Source organism: Podarcis tiliguerta, assembly GCF_965153285.1.
Source record: "Podarcis tiliguerta genome assembly, chromosome: 16".
In the NCBI taxonomy this organism is placed as follows: Eukaryota; Metazoa; Chordata; class Lepidosauria; order Squamata; family Lacertidae; genus Podarcis; species Podarcis tiliguerta.
In genome coordinates this window covers 8198804-8211508 of record NC_139549.1, presented here as the reverse complement: position 1 = coordinate 8211508, position 12705 = coordinate 8198804, and the positions used below count along the sequence as shown (strand labels likewise).

Below are 12705 nucleotides of genomic sequence, written 5' to 3'. Positions count from 1 at the left end.
GGTCCAGAGACCCAACAAATCATTACAAAGCAATGCACAATTCAGACAGCCTACCTCCAGGTTAAACAAGCATTTTGTTCATACTTAAAGATAGGGATCGTTGGTTCTTGCAACCACCGATAAAAACTTCGCCACTGCTAATGTTCTAGCGTTTGTCCGGTCTTCCAATAGGAACCTGACATAGCAAGCCTCTGATTTTCCCGGGAAAAGTACCAGCAAGGGTAATATCAGTTCAGCCCTGGCTTGCTCGTATTTCGCACAGTGCAGCAAAATATGTTTTATAGACTCGATGTCTTGAGCACATGAGTCTGTCCTGGTAGGGAACTCCTCTCAACCAGCCAAAGAGAAAAGAGTTGTGTGTATCTGCACCTCAGAATGAAGTTTCTGGGTTGGTCAAGCCTGGCTAGGAATCTTGCAAGGCAGGCTTTGGGCCTTACAGCCGGTCTTAGGCAGTGCTTGAAACCAGGCGTTTATTCCGAACAATGAGGACTAGAACCTTACTTAAAATAGGGGAACGACTATAGCTCCTGCTTTGTGTGTAGGAGGCCCCAAGTAGGGCTGCGAAAGGCTCCCTGTGAGCTGCTGCCAGTCAGTGTAGGTAACCCTGTGCTAGCTGGAGCAACGGTCAGTCTATGTGAGGCAACTTCCTATGGGCACGAAGGCGATGGATTGTATTCTCGGGCCTCGGCAAATTCTTTATTCTTCCTTCCTTCCTTCCTGCCACCCACCCACCCATTTAACTCCTGGAGTACCGGGTTCGAATGCCACCCGGCGTCCCTGTCGTGCCTTTTTGGACTGGGCCTCCCTCTCCGCACAAGAGGAGAGGGGCGCTGAGGGGGGTTTAGGGTGGAGGGGAAGGGCGATGACTTTGACCAGACCTGGCCGGCTTTGCTTTTCTCCGGCGTGAGAGGAAGGAAGCAAGATAATTCCCCCGGAGTAGCGGGCAAGTTATAGGCTATTAATAGGCCTGAATATCTATGGGGAGAGAGGCAGGATTCGATGCCTGTTGGCTTAGATTGGTGGCTGGGAGACACACAACTTTGTTTTCAATCTGAGGGCCACATTTATATCAGGGAAACCTTCCGAGGGCCGCACAGCACAGGTGGGCAAGGCTAGCGGGGAAAGTGAGCAAGGCAACAGGTGGAAATTTCACCTGTGGTTCAGTACAGCTAATTTCTACATACTTGCAGACCCCCCCCCCGCCCTCTCACAAAGGCAAGAGCTGAGTTCGAGGACACGGTCTCCCTCGGGAGTGGTGGACTCTCTTTCCTTGGAGGTTTCTAAGCAGAGGTTGGGTGACCGTCTGTCATGGATGCTTTAGCTGAGGTTCCTGCATTTCAGAGGGTTGGACTAGATGACTCTCAGGGCCCCTTCCAACTCTACACGGAGCAGAGCCAATGAGTGAGGGCCGTGGCCTGGGGAGAGCGTTTCAAGGGCCAAGTAGAGAGGCTTAGGGGGCCACTTTCAGCAGTTGGGTCCCAGGTTCTGCCCCCCTGGCTTAGAAGGCTTTAAAAACAGAGGGTTTTCACAAACTGTGAAAAAGATTCTATGAGCTTTCCCTTATGTACTTTCCCTTGTTTATTTGTTTTGTAACACAAGAAAATCCTGAATACAAACTAGTTTTGTTTTTTTGAAGCCCACTGTTATGTCCAGCGTTAAACCCATTTAAATTAACAGCCATGACTACCTTAAAGGTAAAGGTACCCCTGCCTGTACGGGCCAGTCTTGACAGACTCTAGGGTTGTGCGCCCATCTCACACAAAGAGGCCAGGGGCCAGCGCTGTCCGAAGACACTTCCGGGTCACGTGGCCAGCGTGACATCGCTGCTCTGGCGAGCCAGAGCCGCACACGGAAACGGCGTTTACCTTCCCGCTAGTAAGCGGTCCCTATTTATCTACTTGCACCCGAGAGTGCTTTCGAACTGCTAGGTTGGCAGGCGCTGGGACCGAGCAACGGGAGCGCACCCCGCTGCGGGGATTCGAACCGCCGACCTTTCGATCGGCAAGCCCTAGGCGCTGAGGCTTTAACCCACAGCGCCACCCGCGTCCCCTCATGACTACCTTAGGCCCATGGAATTCAGGGGGGTCTACTCTGAGTATAACTGAGTTTGACACAACCTCGAATGGTCACAGCTTTGCCACCCCTGGTGGGTTTCTTAAAACGAGGGGCTTAAGGTATGTTCATGAAGGTCTCTCAACTGCTATAAAGCAAAATAGCTAAGTGGAAACTCCATAGACAGGAGCAGTGTAACTCCAAGGAGCTGGTTTTTGGGGGCGAATCACGGAGGGAGGGCTGTTCCCATCGCCCCCTGTTTCCGAACTTCCCAGAGGAGATTCCAACTAAACATTAGGGAGAACTTACTGAAGGGAAGAGCTGTTTGACGATGAGCAGATGGCGGCGGACCCTCCTTCGTTGGAGGTTATTAAACAGAGGCTGGGTGGCCGACAGTTAGGGGGGTTCCTTAGCTGTGATTCCTGCATTGTTGGTCCCTACTGTTCTGTGATTTTGAGCGCACGCCTCCCTCTCGCCCTCTGCGCAGGCCGTCATGATCATCACGTACGCAGAGCCCACCAACCCGGAATACAGGCCGTTCCTGCAGGAGGTCAAGGAAGGGGCTCAAGCGCAGTTCAATTTCACCATGGAAGACGGGCTGGTAAGGAAGCAGCGATGGTAGATTTGCCTTCCCGGCTCCCCACACCAGGCAAAGAGGGTCTGGGGGAGGCCTATTGACTGGGAATGCCTGCCTTTTGTTGTTTTTGTTTCTTTTCCATAAGAAAGCATCATTGCCTTCGCTGGAAATATTTAACAGGGTCAACTTAGGGCAACTAGCAATCCATTATTTTGCAACAGGTGCGTGTTTTTGTTATTCATTTATTTAAATCAATGCTCTGCCTTTTCCTCCAAGGGGGTGGAATATGTGGTTTCCCCCTCCCCGTTTTATCCTCACAACAACCCTGTGAAGTTGTTGTTTAGTCGTTTAGTCGTGTCCGACTCTTTGTGACCCCCTGGACCAGAGAACGCCAGGCACTCCTGTCTTCCACTGCCTCCCGCAGTTTGGTCAAACTCATGCTGGTAGCTTCGAGAACACTGTCCCACCATCTCATCCTCTGTCGTCCCCTTCTCCTTGTGCCCTCCATCTTTCCCAACATCAGGGTCTTTTCCAGGGAGTCTTCTCTTCTCATGAGGTGGCCAAAGTCTTGGAGCCTCAGCTTCAGGATCTGTCCTTCCAGTGAGCACTCAGGGCTGATTTCCTTCAGAATGGATAGGTTTGATCTTCTTGTAGTCCATGGGACTCTCAAGAGTCTCCTCCAGCACCATAATTCAAAAGCATCAATTCTTCAGTGATCAGCCTTCTTTATGGTCCAGCTCTCACTTCCATACATCACTACTGGGAAAACCATCGCTTGAACTATATGGACCTTTGTTGGCAAGGTGATGTCTCTGCTTTTTAAGATGCTGCCTAGGTTTTTCATTGCTTTTCTCCCAAGAAGCAGGCGTCTTTTAATTTCATGGCTGCTGTCACCACCTGCAGTGATCATGGAGCCCAAGAAAGTAAAATCTCTCACTGCCTCCATTTCTTCCCCTTCTAAGAGAGCTTCATGCCCAAGGTCACACCCAGCAAAATTCACGCAGCCAAGCGGGATTCGAATCCTGGCCACTTCTGGGTTCTAGCACAGCACTCTAACCACTACACTGCATTCTGTGTGAAAAAAGGACATTTCAGAGATTTCCGTATTAAGCTGACGGTCGCACCCATTGACCCACCTGCACTGACCTCCCCCCTCACCCACTTCCACCTCTGGCCCATCCACTGAAGGTATGTGGCCCCCAGAAAGTTGCCCCGGAGGGGATTTGGCCCTCGGGCTGGGATGAAACGGTGTCTCTCAACTTCAGAGGGGAAGCGAAGTTGTAGGAAACAGGTTTGACCTCTGGGTAAACAAGCCAAGAAATGTCTCCCAGTTGAGCTGCATGGATGTCCGCTCCCCATTTTTTCCTCATAACAACCCTGTGAGGTAGGCCAGGCCCTGTGAGCTACGCACCCTGCTCCCTCCCACGTCCTACTCCAGCACTCTAACCACTAGGCCAGGGGTCAGCAAGCTTTTACAGCAGGGGGCCGGTCCACTGTCCCTCAGACTTTGTTGGGGGCCGGACTATATTTTTTGGGGAGAGAGCCAGTGTGGTGTAGTGGTTAAGAGCAGTAGTCTCGTAATCTGGTGAACTGGGTTCGCTTCCCAGCTCCTCCACATGCAGCTGCTGGGTGACCTTGGGCCAGTCACACTTCTCTGAAGTCTCTCAGCCCCACTCACCTCACAGAGTGTTTGTTGTGGGGGAGGAAGGGAACAGAGAATGTTAGCCGCTTTGAGATTCCTTAAAGGGAGTGAAAGGCGCGATATCAAATCCAAACTCTTCTTCTTCTTCTTCTTCCTGGGGGGGGGGGGGAATGAACAAATTCCTATGCCCCACAAATAACCCAGAGATGCATTTTAAATAAAAGCACACATTCTGCTCATGTAAAAACACCAGGCAGGCCCCACAAATAACCCAGAGATGCATTTTAAATAAAAGGACACATTCTACTCATGTAAAAACACGCTGATTCCCAGAACGTCCATGGGCCAGATTTAGAAGGCAATTGGGCCGGATCCTGCCCCCCAGGCCTTCGTTTGCCTACCCAGGCACTAGGCTGTTACTGGTTCTCCATTGTTATAAACCACGCCGGCACCCTGTTTATTATAAACCGAACACCCCCCCCCCAACATTTTGCCCCAAATACCGCAGTCCCACAGTGAGCAGAGGTACGTGCCCCATTGATTCTAACCTCGCCGATGAGTTGGCATTCTGAAGTTGGTGCTGTGGCCGGAAAGGACCCCCTCCTGGTCTGGTGGCACCCACCCTGTTCCTCCCCCCGGGCTGAGTGGCGCAGAGGCAAATCTAACTTTCTTTCCAGAAAAACTTCATCGCTGCTGCCTTTCACGACGGGGTGATGCTCTACGCTCAAGCAGCCAGTGAGATGCTGCAGCAGGAGGGATCCTTTTCCAATGCCACCTTGACCACCCGCCAGATGCAGAACCGGACTTTTTATGGTCAGTACCTCTCATCCCTCCCAGGTTTCGTGCTGTTGGTTTGTTTTAAATGTTTCCCCCCTTTTTTTGTCCTCCCAACAAGCCTGTGAGGTAGGCTTCACTGAGCGGAAGGGACTTGCCCCCAAGGTGAGTTCCGTGGCTGAGTGGGGATTCGAATCCTGGCCTCTCCCAGGTCCTGGTCTAAACTTGGGTCTCCAGCTGTTGTTGGACTACAGCTCCCATCATTCCTAGCTAGGAGGACAAGTGGATCAGGGAGGATGGGAATTGTAGTCCAAAAACAGCCGGAGACCCAAGTTTAGGAAACTCTGCTCTAACTAACTGTTATGCCACAAAAAAATGGTTGCTGGGCAGGGACTGTAGTTCAGCGGTAGAACTCCCGTTTCGCATGCAGAGGGGTCGTGGGTTCGATCCCCGCCATCTCCTGTTAAAGATTCAGGGTGGATGAAAGAAAGTCCTTCTCAGTGCAGCACATAGCTGACCCGTGGAACTCGCTGCCACAAGATGTAGTCAGGATGGCCACCAGCCTCAACGGCTTTAAAAGAGGATTAGAGAAATCCATGGAGGAGATCTGTGGTCAAAGGCAGGAATGTTTCTGAATTCCAGTTACTGGAAACCACAGGAGGGGAGAGGGCTTTTGTGGTCCAATCCTGCTCAAGGGTTTCCTGTAGGCATCGGGTGGGCTGCTGTGAGAACAGGATGGCTGGACTAGAAGGGCCATTGCCCTGATCCAGCTGACTCTCCTTATGGTATTGTGTAGAGCCATTAATTTCAGTGGGTCTCCTCTGAATAGAGCGTAGTCAAGCACAACTCCATACATTTAAAGCACATGACTTCCTCCTGAAGAATCCTGGGAGCTGTAGTTTGTAGGGTGCTGGGAATTGTAGCTTTGCGAGAGGGGAACTACAGTTCCCAGCATTCTTTGTGGGAAGCTACATAGAGATGGATTAGGGACGCGGGTGGCGCTGTGGGTCAAACCACAGAGCCTAGGACTTGCCAATCAGAAGGTCGACGGTTTGAATCCCCGCGACGGGGTGTGCTCCCGTTGCTTGGACTCTGCTCCTGCCAACCTAGCAGTTCAAAAGCACGTTAAAGTGCAAGTAGATAAATAGGTACCACTCCGGCGGAAAGGTAAACGGCGTTTCCGTGCGCTGCTCTGGTTCGCCAGAAGCGGCTTAGTCATGCTGGCCACATGACCCGGAAGCTGTACGCCGGCTCCCTCGGCCAATAAAGCGAGATGAGAGCCGCAACCCCAGAGTCATCCATGACTGGACCTAATGGTCAGGGGTGCCTTTACTTTTACCTTACATAGTTTATAAATGTATGGCGTGGTGCGACCACATTGCCTTCTATAGCCAGGAAGCCCCATCCGTCCAGTTGCGGTGGAAAGAAAGACCAAGTCAGAAGAAACGTGAAGGTTTTTGAACAGAGGTTTGATGTGTCAGGATGTGCTCAGAGTAGACCCATTGAGATGCGTGTGGCAGATATGTTCACCTCTCCTCAAGGACCAGTGTGGGATTGCTGTTTTTTCCCCTCTCCTTCCTTTTTTCGGCAGGAGTCACAGGGACCCTGAAGATTGATGAGAGCGGCGACCGGGAGATGGATTTTTCCCTCTGGGACATGAACCCGACGGAGGGGGAGTTTGAGGTTTGCTCCTTTTGTTGCTTGTCTCTCTCTTCTCTCCACAACACATATTCAAAGGTAGACCCCTCCTTGAACGTGGGGGCATCATGGGTAAGCGCCAGTGATGAGACCCCTCACCCACAGAAATCCCCTGTCTCCTTTTCAGAGCCATTTAAACCAGCGATTGTCACCATGCCCTTGTGGCAGTGAGTTCCGCTGGTGGGGCAGGCTGTGTGAAGAAGCTCATCAAGGCTGTCAGACTTGAAGACCTTAACCCACATCCATAGAGCAGGGGTCCTCCATCATGGGGAACGAATGTGGCCCTGCAGCCTCTATATTTGGCCCTCGGGACTTTTCCCCAGCCCCACTCTGGAGGCTGCGCCCTTTATCATTCCTGCTTTGCACACACCCTGCTTGGGTACTTTTGCCTCTTTGGAATTTGTCCTTCAACTCTGACCAGGCCCTTTGCTTGCCAGGATAGAGGATGCAGAGGGGTGTGTGTGTTGTGTGTGTGTGTTTGAGTTTGTTTTGAATTTTATTTCTAAATTTCAAAAGTTTTCAAGACGATACATACTTCCAAATATACATCCATTTCACGTTTGAGTTTCCCTCAACCCCTCCGTGGATTCCCCTGCAGTTTCTAAATTTGCTGCATAATATAAATATTCTATGCTCTATCTTTTCAACTGCTGTTATTCATTCAAATCCTACTGAAATATACTTGGAGTCGAGAGTGGATTTCATTCTCTTTATTCAGCTCATAGTGGTGAGGAGGAATGGAAGTTCCCCCAGAATGTCTGCTTTATATACATTATTTACACAATGGACCCCACGTGATTGGCTAGTTCCGGGATTCTCCTGTAGGCCAATCAGGTTGCGGATTCACTTCCACCTGGAGCTGGATTGGGTGGCTCCTGTGGACCAATCAGACTGCTGCATTCTGGATCCTATTGTTCTAGGACCAATCAGATTGCTGCATTTTGGATCCTATTCAACTCAGTACATAACACCTACGTACGTTTTAACATGTTTACAATAATTCTTTAAATATTCAACAAAAGGTTTCCACTCCTCCTTGGAGTCTACTTCTTCTTGATGTGTGTGTGTGCTTGTGTATTTGTGTGTGTGTAGAAACCAGCCCACTGTCCAAAGGCAAAAGTTACGTTTGTGGCTCTGCCCCCTTTTACTCCTGGCTCCTCCCCCACCACTGCTGTGCGGCCCCCAACATGGTTCCCAGAAAGGAATGCCTCCCTCGGGCTCCTCACCAAGGAGGGAAAATGGTACCCTGCCTCCATCTCCTTCTCTTCTCCCTTCTCTCCACGACCCCACACAACCCCTTTCTTCCCACAGATCGTCGCCACTTACAACGGGATCACCAAGAAGATCAAGATGGTTCCAGGAAAGGATATCCACTGGCCAGGAAACGGCATCCCACGGGATGTGCCCTTCTGTGGTTTCGAGAACACCAACCCGGCCTGCCAAAAAGGTACTGGAGGCGATCCCAAGAAGACCCCCTTCTGCTGGCTGTGTGGGGTTACCTTGGGGGCTGGTCCAGTTGGGCTTAACCCAGTGGTTCCCAATTAGCTAAGGACCGTGGACCCCCTGTTTTTCAGAAGCCAAGAACGTGGCCCTTGGAAGGCTGCTCAGAAGAAGCTATCCGGCCCTCGGGCTTTAGGAAAAGGCTCTCCTCCCTAGTTTTAAGGGGAAATGGCTAGCTAATGGTTGTCCCTCCATCTCCCTTCATTTCCTTCTCTTGGATACAGCCTCCTTCTCTCTGCTGGAGATCCTGTCCCTCACAATGACCTTGGTCCTGTCCGTCATCATCGTCACAGCTTTCTTTGTGTACAGGTGAGTGGCTGGGCGGAGTTTGTGGACAGGTGCTGCCAAAAGTAAGAATGGCCCTGCTGGATTCGACCTGGTGTCCTTCTGTTTGTCTGCTGGCCAGCTACCTGACACAGGTCCTGCTGGAAAGTAATGAGTTGTATTCGGGGGCTAATCCTACTCTGAGTAGACTCACTTAAATCAGTTAACATGGCTAACTCAGCTCCGTTAATTGCAATGCGTGTAAGTAGAACTTAGATGGATGCCACCTGGTGCCTATTCCCCTTCTAACTTGTTTTGTCCTCTGTGTCTGACAACTTGCAAACATAAAAAGTAAGGCAGTTCCTAAAAATGGAACTCAATGCAGTTTACAAAAAAATGAACATGGAAAACAAGGATAAACCAACCTAATACAGTACATAGGAATTTGTGTGTGTGTATAAGATGCAAGGACGTGGGTGGCGCTGTGTGTTAAACCACAGAGCCTAGGACTTGCCTATCAGAAGGTCGGCGGTTCGAATCCCCATGACAGGGTGAGCTCCCGTTGCTCAGTCCCTGCTCCTGCCAACCCAGCAGTTCGAAAGCACGTCAAAGTGCAAGTAGATAAATAGGTACTGCTCCGGTGGGAAGTTAAACGGTGTTTCCATGTGCTGCTCTGGTTCTCCAGAAGCGGCTTAGTCATGCTGGCCACATGACTCAGAAGCTGTACGCCGGCTCCCTTGGCCTATAGAGCAAGATGAACGCCACAACCCCTGAATCGGCCACAACAGGACCTAATGGTCAGGGGTCCCTTTACCTTTACCTTTTATAAGATGCAAGCCCACTGCATGGCAGAAAATTAAGATCTGGGTGAATATGAATTCCCCCCTGGCACCTAAAACAGATAGTGATGGCGCCAGGTGTGCTTCCCTGGGGAGAGCATTCCCTAAACAGGGAGCCACCACCAAGAAGGCCGGTTCTTTTAGAAGAAACCTGAAGGCAGCCCTGTTTAGGGAAGCTTAGAATGTTTAATAGATTATTGAATTTTAATATTCTGTTGGAAGCTGCCCAGAGTGGCTGGGGAAACCCAGCCAGATGGGGTTGGGTATAAATGATAAATTATTATTATTATTATTATTACTTGTGTTGCCACCATGGGAGAGGGCCCACGGAGCAGGACCTCAGATAAAGAACTCAGTTTTGAAAGGCGATACGTTTGCGATTGTGCATTTGTAGTGATAAAAGAGGAAGGAGGCAGCAGGGTGGGTGGGAAGCTTGCCAGGCCAGAAGTCCGTGAGCCCTGACCTCTGCCGCTGCCCTCCCCTCCCAGGAAACTGAAGCTGGAGAAGGAGCTGGCCTCTGAGCTGTGGCGGGTGCAGTGGGAGGACGTCCAGTCCAGCAACTTGGAGAAGAACCTCCGCAGCATGGGGAGCAAACTCACTCTCTCCCTGGTGAGTCATCGAACCCTAGAAACGTAGAGTCAGAAGGGACCACGAGGGCCATCTAGTCCAACCCCCTGCAACGTCAAAATCTTTAGCACAGTGTGGGGCTTGAACCCAAGACCTTGGGATTAAGAGTCTCATGCTTTACCGACTGAGCTATCCCCAGGCCCCCATCCATCTTCCAGAAGCTGCTTCCTCCTGTTTAAAACCAATATTATTTACCATATCTTTCTGTGTATAAGACTAGGTTTTTTAACCAAAAAATTAGGTTTAAAATTGGGGCTCGTCTTATAAACGGGTAGTGCTGAGGGGGTGTTTTTTGTTAATTTGGAGTCGCCCAAAATAGGGGGCGTCTTATACATGGAAAAATATGGTATATGTCAACGGGAAAAACAGCTACCAGACTTTTAGAAGACATCTGAAGGCAGTCCTGTTTAGGGAAGCTTTTAATGTTTGACGCACTATTGTATTTTAATATTTTGTTGGAAGCTGCCCAGAGTGGCTGGGGAAACCCAGCCAGATGGGCGGGGTATAAATAAATTATAATAATAATTTCATTTATATCCCGCCTTTTCCTCCAAGGAGTTCACGGCAGCGTTCGTGCTTCTCTTCCTCATCTCACAACAACCCTTCGAGGCGGGTTAGGCTGAGAGGGAGGGGCCGGCCCAAGAGCTTCATGACTGAGTGGGGATGTGAACCCTGGTCTTTTCCCAGGTCTTCCTCCAGCACTAACCATTGCACCATGCAGCCTCTGCGCTCTGCTTCAACCACTTTGGTGCCACTTTAAACAATCACGGTTTGCCCCAAAGGATTCTGGGAACTCTCATTTGTTAAAGGTCCCGAGAGTTATCAGGAAAACCTCCCTCCCCTAATTCCCCTTGCGGAACTCCCAGAGATCCCTGCAGAGACGGGTTGGTGGATAAACCACTCTGGGAATTCGGATCCTCACACCTGAAACGTGCAGATTTGAAGGTTTTAACTCTGTTCAGGCTGCGCTTAGCCAGCAAATGAAGATCTGGGGTGTGGGTGAGAAGGTATTTTGGGGTTTTTTTTTGCTCTGCCACCAGACATTCCCTCTTTGCTTTCCTTCCTCAGAGGGGCTCGAACTACGGCTCCCTTCTCACCACAGAGGGACAGTTCCAGGTTTATGCCAAGACAGCTTATTATAAGGTAAACCTTGGAAAGAAGGGTCTGTCCTTATTGGAAGACAGGACACGCCGATGTTTATGGGTGGGGATGTTCATTGCAGGTCTCGTGGACCAGGCAGGGCCAATCCATAGCACATGGATAGGCAAACTAAGGCCCGGGGGCTGGATCCGGCCAAATCGCCTTCTAAATCCGGCCCGCAGACGGTCCGGGAATCAGCGTGTTTTTACATGAGTAGAATGTGTCCTTTTATTCAAAATGCATCTCTGGGTTATTTGTGGGGCCTGCCTGGTGTTTTTACATGAGCAGAATGTGTGCTTTTATTTAAAATGCATTTCTGGGTTATTTGTGGGGCATAGGAATTCGTTCATTTTCCCCTCCCAAAAATATAGTCCGGCCCCCCACATGGTCTGAGATTCAGTGGACCGGCCCCCTGCTGAAAAAGTTTGCTGACCCCTGCCATAGCGCCTCTTGCTCCTCTCGCAGTGGATAAAGTCATCAATGGCTACTAGCCACGATGTCTCTGGTCTGCCTCGGCGGCTGGAGGCAGCAGTGCATCTGTATTTCAGTTGCTGAAACCCTGGGCCATCTTGTTGGCCTCTGTGATAAAAGGATGCTGGACACTGATCTAGCAGCCAGGCTCTCCTGACGTCTTTAAACGGCCTCGGTCCAGTAGACCTGAAGGAGCGTCTCCACCTCCATCATTCTACCCGGACACTGAGGTCCAGCACCGAGGGCCTTCTGGCGGTTCCCTCACTGCGAGAAGCCAAGTTACAGGGAACCAGGCAGAGGGCCTTCTCGGTAGTGGCACCTGCCCTGTGGAACGCCCTCCCACCAGATGTCAAAGAGAAGAATAACTATCAGACTTTTAGAAGACATCTGAAGGCAGCCCTGTTTAGGGAGGCTTTTAATGTTTGGTGTATTACGGTATTTTAACATTTTTTTGGAAGCCGCCCAGAGTGGCTAGGGAAGCCCAGCCAGGTGGGCGGGGTATAAATAATAAATTATTATTATTATTATTATTATTATTATTATTATTATATGGAGCCTCCAGGTCTAGAGGCAGTCTATCTGGATCCCTAGGTTCTTTGGGGCATATGGCCACTGCGAAAACAGGATGCTGGACTATGGTGAGCCTCACTGGCCTTCTCAAACAGGCTCATCTTTCTTAGGTTAACCATTGAGTTGGCCCAGGTGGATGAGTCGATGGGTAGGCGGACGGCTCCCTTGCAAAGCAGCTGAACTGGCCAGTCTTCTTTCCCCCTGCAACCTCAGCAGCACGATTCCCTCTCTCCTCCTCCCTGATTTCTGCGTCTCCTTTCAGGGGAACCTCGTGGCCGTGAAACATGTAAACAGGAAACGGATCGATTTGACGCGGAAGGTGCTTTTCGAGCTGAAACATGTAAGCAACTGGCTGGAATGCCCTTTGAGAGCGTGGCAAAGACTCCGGAACGGCTGGTGGTGGAGGGCCTGGGTGGTGTCTGTCCCTCTGGGATGGGGACGGGTTGCTGATGGAGCCGCAAGATTACTGCGATTATTTTGTGCATGCACCAATTCCTTTTCAGCCGAACAAGGTTCTCTAAGCAAACAGCCACACGGTGTGCACAATACTC

General features: G+C 50.6%; 1 protein-coding gene across 2 annotated transcripts in view; it reads left to right on the top strand.

Annotated features, from left to right (window-relative positions):
• NPR1 (natriuretic peptide receptor 1) overlaps positions 1-12705 on the top strand; it is a 73994-nt gene that overhangs the window by 25991 nt on the left and 35298 nt on the right. For both annotated transcript variants that reach the window (XM_083416498.1, XM_083416497.1), the window contains 8 exons: positions 2540-2653; positions 4949-5084; positions 6637-6728; positions 8055-8190; positions 8468-8552; positions 9835-9955; positions 11042-11116; positions 12417-12494. In XM_083416498.1, coding sequence (XP_083272624.1) covers positions 2540-2653; positions 4949-5084; positions 6637-6728; positions 8055-8190; positions 8468-8552; positions 9835-9955; positions 11042-11116; positions 12417-12494 — 837 coding nt within the window. The remainder of the gene's footprint in view (positions 1-2539; positions 2654-4948; positions 5085-6636; positions 6729-8054; positions 8191-8467; positions 8553-9834; positions 9956-11041; positions 11117-12416; positions 12495-12705) is intronic.